The sequence below is a fragment of the Oncorhynchus nerka genome, linkage group LG14, assembly GCF_034236695.1.
Source record: "Oncorhynchus nerka isolate Pitt River linkage group LG14, Oner_Uvic_2.0, whole genome shotgun sequence".
NCBI lineage: Eukaryota > Metazoa > Chordata > Actinopteri > Salmoniformes > Salmonidae > Oncorhynchus > Oncorhynchus nerka.
In genome coordinates, this window is record NC_088409.1 from 25,026,539 (window position 1) to 25,038,458 (window position 11,920).

Sequence of the window (11,920 nt, forward strand, 5' to 3'; positions counted from 1 at the left end):
CTATCAGTGGAGCCTTGTCTGGCAGCAACACAGTTAATTCATTCTCATTCACTGCCTTTAAAAAAACATAGCTGTTATGGTTGACTTGCTTAAACAAATGTGGTTTCTACTGACAATTGAGTTGTACAAACTATGGCCTAAGGGGACAACGAGCGGATAAGAGGCAATCCGTAATTTCGATTACGACATTAATGAGCGATCTAGGACTGACGTAGTCAGTGTAGCTATTTGTTCAGCACTTTTGAAATGTACAGCGACAGAATTCAGAACATGGGCCGTTCTTACAGTATTCTCCCTGTACAACAAGTCAGTACCGTAGGATAAAGGGGGCATATAAGCAGGCAATGAAAGCTCTTACAATATTCAATGATTACATTTCTCTAAAACAGGCTATAAACATGTGCACCACCAAGTCAGAACAGTAGGGGGGAAAGGGATCAAATTATTAGGGTGAGGCACATGGGCTACTAACAGCTTACTACAGTAGTACTTTCTTAGCTACAGTATACATATCTCCCTGCATATTACATCATTTATGCAGCAGCAAACAAGACATTTTTGGACTCCCCTTGTTGTGCTCACTTGAACAGGAAGGTGGCGCGGCGGTCCTTTTGGGCAAAAAAAATTCATCAAACTTTGTCATCAAAGTCTGGCATTCTCTGGATTTATGGTGCTTTCAAGACAATTGGGAACTCGAAAAAAACCAAGGTTGAATCATGACGTCAGTGATCTTCAGGTCGGAGCTCTAGATAGAGGCCCGAGTTCAGAACTTTGAATTCCGAGTTGAACGACTGTTCAAAACGTTTTTTCCCAGTCTGAGCTTGTTTTTTTTTCAGTTTCCAGTTGTCTTGAACTCACTAAAGTCTGAGATTTCCAAGTTTCCAGTAGTTTTGAACGGGGCAGAAGGCATGTTGGATTGACAGCATGGCCAATGTATTCAAACTTTTCTGGCCCATGGTGTTGAATGTTTATCCTTTTAAGCTTGGAATTAGAGACCCTTAAACCCAGACTTTGACCACACACCCTCTCCACTGAATAGCAGGCTAGTGATTGCTTTGCAATGCTTGCAGTTAGCCACTGATTCCTTCCAAACCACTCATTGTTGAATTTGCAATTTAAAACTTGTTGTGTAATGTTTATGTCAAATGGCCGATGAGCACCAATACATTTTATCTATAATTTATCTTCATACGACAAGGATTTGCTAGCAGATTGTCACTGTGATTCATGATGAAGACTGTTTGTCTAAAGTATGATGTTGACATAATCAGTCCAATCAAAGCTACTGTAGACATAACGTGATTTGACTAATTATCTTTGTCTAAAGTATGATGTTGACATAATCAGTCCAATCAAAGCTACTGTAGACATAACGTGATTTGACTAATTATCTTTGTCTAAAGTATGATGTTGACATAATCAGTCCAATCAAAGCTACGGTAGACATAACGTGATTTGACTAATTATCTTTGTCTAAAGTATGATGTTGACATAATCAGTCCAATCAAAGCTACTGTAGACATAACGTGATTTGACTAATTATCTTTGGCCAATGACATTGAGCCTTCTTGGATGGCCACTTCTAATGTAACTCTATGGCAGCACCCATGGGGCTTGAATTTGAGGTCTCCCTGAGTGACAGAACACTGAGCCAATCACGGCACAACTAGAGAACATTACCAACCCCTAAGCTCTGTATTTTCCAATGGCTGCTCCACCACCACAGAAAGCACTGAACTAGGCTGAAACACCTGCATTTTGAAGCTGCCTTAAGAAAGCAAAAAAGAGACCACGTTTGTATGCGGATTTATTAACTAAATGTATATATATATATTTTTTTTTACATTGTTTGCAAACTGATATGTGACACGTATTAATGCCAAAATAACATGCTAAACAGGCTCTGAATGACGGGTCACCCACCATTGATATGTTACATTTCCTAATGTGTGTATTCATTTGTGGATGTCCATCATACATTTCGATTGATATGTTACGAATTGAAGATTTTAATTTAGAATGGGAAATGAAACAAATCTCAGTGCATCAATTTACATTGATTCATTCTCTAATCAAATCGCACCGAATTGTTTCAAATGAAAACGTATCATTCCTGTATCATATCGCAGACCAAATATCTAGATACGTATCAAATCGTCTTGAATGGGATACATTTACATTTAAGTCATTTAGCAGACGCTCTTATCCAGAGCGACTTACAAATTGGATAGATGCACACCCCTAATATTTTTATTTAGCTGACGAACACTTGCCGCGAATATTGAAAAATAATTTGAGAAATATTATCACCCTATAACTTATTTATTTTTTAAGTAATCATTTATAAATGGATGTTGGGAATGCAACAATCAGTACAGAACAGAGGCATCCTGAACAGAGGTCATCTTTGTCTAACATGTTAGTATGCTAATTAACGGTTGGGGTCAGGTTGTCTGGGCATCAAACACTGAGAACAAAGATGCTCAGAGGCTCATCCTCCAACAGGATGGCAACCTGGTCATCTACACCACACAGGACCATCCCATTTGGGCAAGTAACACTGGCCGTTGCAACAATACACTAAAAGGTCACCTCACCCTCACTGACAAAGGTACCCTGGAGCTCTACAAAGAACGAGAGGTGATCTGGACATCATAACATCATTGCATCCTCATACCTGTCTACTGTAACATCGACCGGCCCAACAATGCACAAAGAGGTCACCTCACCCTCACTGACGAAGGTGCCCTGATGCTCTACAGTCCCAGAAATGTGGTCTGGTGCTCTCGTGAGGACACTAGTAATGAGGCAGAGTAACATCTTCACTTGACCATACCTGTCTACATCTACCACTAAACTGTATTCAAAAGCCTTGAGGCTTTTTAACCCTTTGATTTGGTCCAATAAAAATGTATCGACTTTAAAAGAAGTTGTTTGTTGTAATTAAGTGCATTGTGTCAGATACTCTCTATATTCAAAAGACAAACATCACTACTAACTTTTCACCATGAAGAGAATAGCTTTATTGGCTCATAAAAGAGAACATGAGATCTGACTGTTTTTCATGTACATTTTTATTATGAAAAAGACACACTATCATGCATCACAACAGAATAATTTATGGAGGGACACACACATATACATGGATTATAACATTGCAGTTTGTATGAGCCTGTATTGGCGGTTGTCCCATAGAGAATGATAGAGGCCGATAGTGGCCTTGATATTGCGTGGGCAGCACCATCGAAGGCTTCCACCATCTTATAGTAGTCAACTGAGTGGGGATTCCTATGGGTTGTAGTCTCAATGGCGCTGCCCATGCTGTCACAGATGCTGTAAAGGCACAGATATAAAGATGAGTCCTCTATCTATCTCTATGGTTTGTCCATGATTATGGGTGTGTGTGAGTGGGAGGGTGTGGGCCCATGTGATGTTACAGGAAGGCACACAGTCTCTCCAGTACAGAAGGGTTTCTGTTGCTGAGGAAGATCAGTTCTTTCTTCCCTTCCTCAGTCTGACCTTTATAGAGAAATCTCTCAATCAGTTCAACATGTCATAATCTAAACCATCACAAACAGTGGTGAAAGTGAATATCTCTTACTGTGTGGGTGTTGTAGCCATTGGCGGTCCAGGTAGTAGAGGTAACTGCTCTCAAACTCCTTCTCACTGTAGAGGGAGACTGGTACTGGGATAAACGGGTCCATGCTGTCAAAGCCCTCCTGTAGGAGGAACACAGAGGATGAGGATGTTTTTAATAGGTGAACTTCCGTTTCTATTTGACTGATGATGCATGTAAACACATCAGAAGGGTCTTGTCCAAAAACATCTAGATCATTCCCTTGTTAGCCCAGATCAATAGACACCAAGGGTTAGAGGTAGTTTTTGGACTGGACATATAACATTAACCAGGATGTAATCATGACCACTGACCTCTCCCAGCAGCTCCTGGGGGAGGTAGGCAGAGCTTGGAGCGTAGAGAGATCCTGTCTGAGACAGCGTGGCGATGACCGCCCCTCCACACTGAGGAGAGAGAGAGAGAGAGGGACAGAGGTGTAAATCACAATCATGTAATTTTCTAATGTCTTTTAGACACAGTTCTCACCCAGTCATTGTTGATCATCTTCCTCAAGTTATGAACCAACGTCAACTCCTCTGGAGCCACCTGACAGACAGGGGAGAGGAGAGAGAGACACAGAAAAAGTAGAGAGAGGGGAAAAGAGGATGAAATGGAGGGGAGAGAAAGAGACAGGTCAGTTAAGTAAGAAATCTTTACACAGAAATTACAAAGACAAAAATGGAAGCAATAGAAATCAACATATATTTTTTATAGATCCACAGTGAGGTGAATGAATGTATAAGTGTATAAGTACAGGGCTCTTGTCCTCCTTCTTGAGCGTGGTCCTTCCCCAGAGACCGTTGACTCCATCAACAGCCACAGCCAGCCTGAAGCCCCCCTCTGTCCCCCCAGCCTGTAGCCTCAGCTCCTTTAGAACTGCCCCCACCACATCACTGCTGCTCTTCACACGAGACACTCCCTGGGGTGAAAAACACAGCTTAACAATTATACGTGGTATGAGATTCTTAAGAGAAGTGCACTGAACCATTTATGTTTCAGAACTGGAGCCCAGACGCAAGGCGTCCACATGATTCCCAGCCAAAACAGGTCGGAACAGTTTGAGCATATATTATGACATTGTTTGTGTTCATTTTTTTCTGGAGGCAAGCCAAAGTCGGTAGCTGAAGTCTACACCCCTTCGTTGGTGATTGGTAAACAGTAGGGATTCTGCAATAGTCTTTGTCATTCAACAAGAGATTACTTGTTTTCATGCACATTTTTTCATAGAAAAATACTGCACAATACATCTTAGTTAGATATACAATTGCATGACTAAGATCTCCTTGGCAAAAACGTCATAACAGATTAAGTTATTTTAGATTAATTCTGACTACGGCATCTCAAAAATGGACAAACAGCACTATTAACACTCTCATTTTTCAAGTGAAGGTCTTTTAAGGGAGCATGCGAGCACACTCGTTCGGTTCGCCTAGCCAAGTTCGGCCAAACTGAAGGATGCTGACGCCTTAATAACACTGGACTCACCATGTCCACCAGCTCCCCTAGTGGCCGTCCCTCCTCAGTGCTCTCTCTCTTAGTCCACACGTACCGCTGCCTCAACTTGATCTAAAACAACAAGGGGAGACAGTCACAAATACAGGATGCCTCAAGGAGTAAAAATATGCTTAACAACTGTGTGCAATAGTATTTCAAATGACATCTCTGTACCCCACAAACACAATTATCAGTCAGGTTCCTAAGTCAAACAAAGAATTTCAAGCACAAATTCAACCAAAGGCCAGGGAGCTTTTCCTATGGTTCACAAAGGGCACCTATTGGTAGTTGGGTAAATATACAAATAAAACAGATATTGAATATCCCTTTGAGTATGGTGGAGCTATTATTGATGCACCAACCAAAGTGTAAAATGAAACCCACTTTGCCACAACGATACAGGCGGCAATCCTAACGTAGTTTCCGAAGAGGCAGGAACCGCTCAGGGATTTCACCATGAGGCGAATCGTGATTTAAAAAAAGTTTGAGTTTAAAGGCTGGGATAGGAGATAACGGAGGATGGATCAACATTGTAGTTATTTCACAATACTAACATAATTGATAGAGTGAAAAGAAGGAAGCCATCCTGTTTGCAATAAGGCACTAAAGTAATACTAAAAAAATGTGGTATGAAATTAACTTTTTGTCCTGAATACATTGTGTTACGTTTGAGGTAAATCCAACACAACAAACACATCACTGAGTATCATGTCATATTTTCAAGAATGGTGGGGGCTGCATCATGTTATGGGTATGCTTGTCATCGGCAAGGCCTCTGGAGTTAAGGAAAAAATGAAACAGACACTGGGAAACAAACAAAGCCAAATATACACTGGAATTGCTTACCAAGATGACATTGAATGTTCCTGAGTAGCCTAGTTATAGTGTTGACTTACAATCAGCTTGAAAATCTATGGCAATACTTGAAAATGGCTGTCTAGCAATGATCAACAACCAACTTCACAGAGCTTGACAATGTTTTTTAAAATAATAATAGGCAAATATTGTACAATCCAGGTGTGCAAAGCTCTGAGACTTACCCAGAATGACTCACATCTGTAATTACTGCCAAAGGTGATTGACATGTATTAACTCAAATCATAATATTATTTAAAAAATAAAATGTTTCTTCCACTTTGAGAACTTGTTTGACTGGCACTGTACCTGGAGCTCACTATCTATCTGAGGAGGAGGAGCTACCTTGGAGAGGAAGTGTTCATTGGTGGTTCTGAAGTTGCGTAGCCAGTTGGAGGCCTGTATTGGCTGGTCAAAGCGGGAGGCGTGGTAGGAGGAGGGCAACAGCTCCTTACAGTTCTTCACCCACAGGTGGGCTATAGAGAGGAGATTATTATCACAATCATTATTATCATTATTTTGTGTGTCTGTGTGTATGCCATGTCGGGGTGTGTGTGTGTTACCATCTGGTATGTGTAGTACCAGCCATCCCTGTGTGGAGCAGTAGTGGACAGTATGACAGAGAGACATGGTCTTCCCACTGCCCTTCACCCCATCTACACAACCAGTCAAGGTCAACACCAACATAATTCAACACAATACAGGTAGACAACACTGGTCAGAGAGGTACGGGGATGACTGTGTGTACAGTTGTGGCCAAAGGTTTTGAGAATGACACAAATATTAATTTCCGCAAAGTTTTATGCCTCAGTTTGTATGATGTAAATTTGCATATACTCCAGAATGTTATGAAGAGTGATCGGATGAATTGAAATGAATTGCAAAGTCCCTCTTTGCCATGCAAATGAACTGAATCACAAAAAAAAACATTTCCACTGCATTTCAGCCCTGCTACAAAAGGACCAGCTGACATCATGTTAGTGATTCTCTCTTTAACACAGGTGTGAGTGTTGACGAGGACAAGGCTGGAGATCACTCTGTCATGCTGATTGAGTTCGAATAACAGACTGGAAGCTTCAAAATGAGGGTGGTGCTTGGAATCATTGTTCTTCTTCTGTCAACCATGCTTACCTGCAAGAAACCACGTGCCGTCATCATTGCTTTGCACAAAATGGGCTTCACAGGCAAGGATATTGCTGCAAGTAAGATTGCACCTAAATCAACCATTTATCGGATGATCAAGAACTTCAAGGAGAGCGGTTCAATTGTTGTGAAGAAGGATTCTGGGCACCCGAGACAGTCCAGCAAGTGCCAGGACCGTCTCCTAAAGTTGATTCAGCTGTGGGATCGGGGCACCACCAGTACAGAGCTTGCTCAGGAATGGCAGCAGGCAGGTGTGAGTGCATCTGTATGTACAGTGAGGCGAAGACTTTTGGAGGATGGCCTGGTGTCAAGAAGGGCAGCAAAGAAGCCACTTCTCTTCAGGAAAAACATAATGGACAGACTGATATTCTGCAAAAGGTACAGGGATTGGACTGCTGAGGACTGGGGTAAAGTCATTTTCTCTGATCAATCCCCTTTCCGATTGTTTGGGACATCCGGAAAAAAGCTTGTCCAGAGAAGACAAGGTGAGCGCTACCATCAGTCCTGTGTCATGACAACAGTAAAGCATTCCCAGACCATTTATGTGTGGGGTTGCTTCTCAGCCAAGGGGTGGGCTCACTCACAATTTTGCCTAAGAACACAGCCATGAATAAAGAATGGTACCAACACATCCTCCGAGAGCAACTTCACCCAACCATCCAGGAACAGTTTGGTGACGAACAATGCCTTTTCCAGCATGATGGAGCACCTTGCCACAAGGCAAAAGTGATAACTAAGCGGCTCGGGGAACTAAACCTTGATATTTTGGGAAACTCCCCAGACCTTTATCCCATTGAGAACTTGTGGTCAATCTTCAAGAGGCAGGTGGACAAACAAAACCCCACAAATTCTGACAAACTCCAAGCATTGATTATGCAATGCTTATGATTATGCAAGAAGTTAATTGACAGCATGCCAGGGCGAATTGCAGAGGTCTTGAAAAAGAAGGGCCAACATTGCAAATATTGACTATTTGCATCAACTTCATGTAATTATCAATAAAAGCCTTTGACACGTATGAAATGCTTGTAATTATACTTCAGTATCCATAGTAACATCTGACAAAAATATCTAAAGACACTGAAGCAGCAAACTTTGTGGAAATTAATATCTGTGCCTTTCTCAACATTTTTGGCCACGACTGTATATTAAATGTGTAAAGGTACACTGAGGTGTGATCAGGTATATTAGGTAGGGTAGGATACAGAGTAGGTAGCGCAGGGTGGGCTTGCTGTAGTCAGCTCTCTTCAGGTGAGATATCAGCTCCAGAGCAGGCTGCCTCACCATCACACAGCCCTCGTTAAACGTCTTCACCTGGACACGGGTACAGACAGTCAGTCATACTGTAATACACACACACACACACACACACACACACACACACACACACACACACACACACACACACACACACACACACACACACAACCTGTTGTTGGTATCGTGGAGGCAGGCCATGGGGGAAGACAGTGTGGAAGTGGGAGGGGGGCACAGTGTAGTACTGCCCTAGGTGCTGTTCTGACTGACAGGCCTGGGGACAGAGGGAGATGAAACATCAGTACTCTCCACACTTATAACCACATGCTACAGAATAAAATGTGGTTGATTCTTCCACCTACCGGGTCATTCTCCTTTGTTCTGAAGACGGAGAATGTCTCCGGTCTCGTCTCCATGCCAACCGCCTCCTGCTGCTGGCCACACCCACTGCCATGGAGCGGCCGCACCTGCGCTACCTGTCCGTGACATCATCACATTCCACAGGTAAGAGGCAGGTGTAGAGCGTCTATCATAGTCCAAAACGTGTACGCCTAAGCACAGCAGTGTTCTAGAATTTAGAACTGTTAGAATGAACTACAGTACAGTGGTGAAGCACAAAACACATTTTTACTAGTACCAGAAAGACATCTCCAGAAAGACATGTACTGTATATGTATAGTGCTGACTTTTCAAAATGCATTGATCACATGGAAACTGACAAACCCAATGCAGCCAAAACCTCCATCTAAACGCCAATCGATTCTCAAATGCGATACTAGAAAAATAAAGCTCTTTACTTTTATATCACATACTGTACACCACAGGAGGATGGTGGCACCTTAATTGGGGAGGACAGGCTCGTGGTAATGGCTGGAATAAGTGGAATGGTATCAAATAAATAAAACATGGTTTCCATGTGTTTAATGCCATTCCATTAGCTCCTTTCCAGTCATTATTATGAACCGGCCTCCCCTCAGCGGCCTCCACTGCTGTATATTGTTTTTAACATTTTTATTTCACCTTTATTTAACCAGGTAGGCTAGCTGAGAAGAAGTTCTCATTTTTAACTGCGACCTGGCCAAGATAAAGCCAAGCAGTGCGACACAAACAACAGAGTTACATATGGAATAAACAAACATGCAGTCAATAATACAATAGAAAAAAGTATAGTGTGTGCAAATGGGGTAGGATAAGGGAGGTAAGGCAATAAATAGGCCATAGTGGAGAAATAATTACAATATAGCAATTAAACACTGGAGTGATAGATGTGCAGAAAATGGATGTGCAAGTAGAGATACTGGGGTGCAAAGGAGCAAAATAAAAAATAAAAATAACAGTACGGGTGATGAGGTAGTTGGATGGGCTATTTACAGATGGGCTATGTACAGGTGCAGTGATCTGCTCTGATAGCTGGTGCTTAAAGTTAGTGAGGGAGATATGAGTCTCCAGCTACAGTGATTTTTGCAGTTCGTTCCAGTCATTGGCAGCAGAGAACTGGAAGGTGGTCAAATGAGGAATTAGCTTTGGGGATGACCAGTGAGCTATACCTGCTGGAGCGCGTGCTACGGGTGGGTGCTGCTATGGTGACCAGTGAGCTGAGATAAGGCGGTGCTTTACCTAGCAAAGGCTTATAGATGACCTGGAGCCAGTGGGTTTGGCGACGAATGTGAAGCGAGGGCCAGCCAACAAGAGCATACAGGTCACAGTGGTGGGTAGTATATGGGGCTTTGGTGACAAAACGGATGGCACTGTGATAGACTGCATCCAATTTGCTGAGTAGAGTTGGAGGCTAATTTGTAAATGACATGGCCGAAGTCAAGGATCGGCAGGAGTCAGTTTTACGAGGGTATGTTTGGCAGCGTGAGTGAAGGATGCTTTGTTGCGAAATAGGAAGCCGATTCTAGATTTAATTTTGGATTGGAGATGCTTAATGTGAGTCTGGAAGGAGACTTTACAGTCTAACCAGACACCTAGGTATTTGTAGTTGTCCACATATTCTAAGTCAGAACCGTCCAAAGTAGTGATGCTGGACGGGCGGGCAGATGCGCGCAGCGATCGGTTGAAGAGCATGCATTTATAGTTTTACTTGCATTTAAGAGCAGTTGGAAGCCAGGGAAGGAGTTGTATGGCATTGAAGCTCGTCTGGAGGTTAGTTAACACAGTGTCTAAAGAAGGGCCAGAAGTATACCAAATGGTGTCGTCTGCATAGAGGTAGATCAGAGAATCACCAGCAGCAAGAGAGACATCATTGATGTATACAGAGAAAAGAGTCGGCCCGAGAATTGAACTCTGTGGCACCCCCATAGACTGCCAGATGTCCGGACAACAGGCCCTCCGATTTGACACACTCAACTCTGTCTGAGAAGTAGGTGAAACAGGCGAGGCAGTCATTTGAGAAACCGAGGCTGTTGAGTCTGCCGATAAGAATGTGGTGATTGACAGAGTCGAAAGCCTTGGCCAGGTCGATGAATACAGCTGCACAGTATTGTCTCTTATTGATGGTGGTTATGATATCGGGATTCGAAATGGTCGGTGATCTGTTTAACTTGGCTTTCGAAGACCTTAGAAAGGCAGCGTAGGATAGATATAGGTCTGTAGCAATTTGGGTCTAGTGTGTCTCCCCCTTTGAAGAGGGGGATGACCGCGGCAGCTTTTCAATCTTTGGGGATCTCAGACGATACAAAATAGAGGTTGAACAGGCTAGTAATAGGGGTTCGCAACAATTTCAACATAATTTTAGAGAGGGTCCAGACGGTCTAGCCCGGCTGATTTGTAGGGGTCCAGATTTTGCAGCTCTTTCAGAACATCAGCTGTCTGGATTTGGGTGAATGAGAAATGGGGAAGCTTGGGCAAGTTGCTGTTGGGGTGCAAGGCTGTTGACCCGGGTAGGAGTAGCCAGGTGGAAAGCACGGCCAACCCTAGAACAATGCTCATTGAAATTCTCAATTATCATGGATTTATCGGTGGTGACAGTGTTTCCTAGCCTCAGTGCAGTGGGCAGCTGCACCGGCTTTATCACAGATGCAGTATTTTTCAGTGACAACACGTTTCTAGCAGCCTTCTTCCATTACACACAGGGGATCAGAGCATACTAAACAGCACAGGTGGTCCGGTCCGGGTCTTCTGTAAACACGCGCTATAATGTGGGAATACTAACCCTATAAAAAGGTGCTTAACAATATACAGTGGGGGGAAAAAGTATTTAGTCAGCCACCAATTGTGCAAGTTCTCCCACTTAAAAAGATGAGGCCTGTAATTTTCATCATAGGTACACTTCAACTATGACAGACAAAATTAGACAAATAAATCCAGAAAATCACATTGTAGGATTTTTTATGAATTGATTTGCAAATTATGGTGGAAAATAAGTATTGTACCTATGAAGTGTACCTATGATGAAAATTACAGGCCTCTCATCTTTTTAAGTGGGTGAACTTGCACAATTGGTGGCTGACTAAATACATACATACAGTGAGGCAAAAAGTATGTATGTATGTATGTGTACACACACACACACACAGTACAAGTGTATATGTATATAGTACAAGTCAAATG

At 42.7% G+C, this 11,920-nt stretch overlaps 1 protein-coding gene across 2 annotated transcripts in view; it reads right to left on the reverse strand.

Annotated features, from left to right (window-relative positions):
• Positions 1-3,056: 3,056 nt before the first annotated feature.
• The window catches only part of dap3 (death associated protein 3), an 11,536-nt gene continuing 2,672 nt past the window's right edge, over positions 3,057-11,920 (reverse strand). For both annotated transcript variants that reach the window (XM_029652031.2, XM_065027827.1), the window contains 11 exons: positions 8,728-8,841; positions 8,538-8,639; positions 8,314-8,422; positions 6,529-6,621; positions 6,311-6,441; positions 5,102-5,182; positions 4,371-4,535; positions 4,103-4,162; positions 3,931-4,020; positions 3,602-3,719; positions 3,057-3,519 (listed from right to left, as the gene is read on the reverse strand). In XM_029652031.2, the coding sequence (XP_029507891.1) occupies positions 3,434-3,519; positions 3,602-3,719; positions 3,931-4,020; positions 4,103-4,162; positions 4,371-4,535; positions 5,102-5,182; positions 6,311-6,441; positions 6,529-6,621; positions 8,314-8,422; positions 8,538-8,639; positions 8,728-8,841 (1,149 nt within the window). In that variant the 3' untranslated portion in view covers positions 3,057-3,433. The remainder of the gene's footprint in view (positions 3,520-3,601; positions 3,720-3,930; positions 4,021-4,102; positions 4,163-4,370; positions 4,536-5,101; positions 5,183-6,310; positions 6,442-6,528; positions 6,622-8,313; positions 8,423-8,537; positions 8,640-8,727; positions 8,842-11,920) is intronic.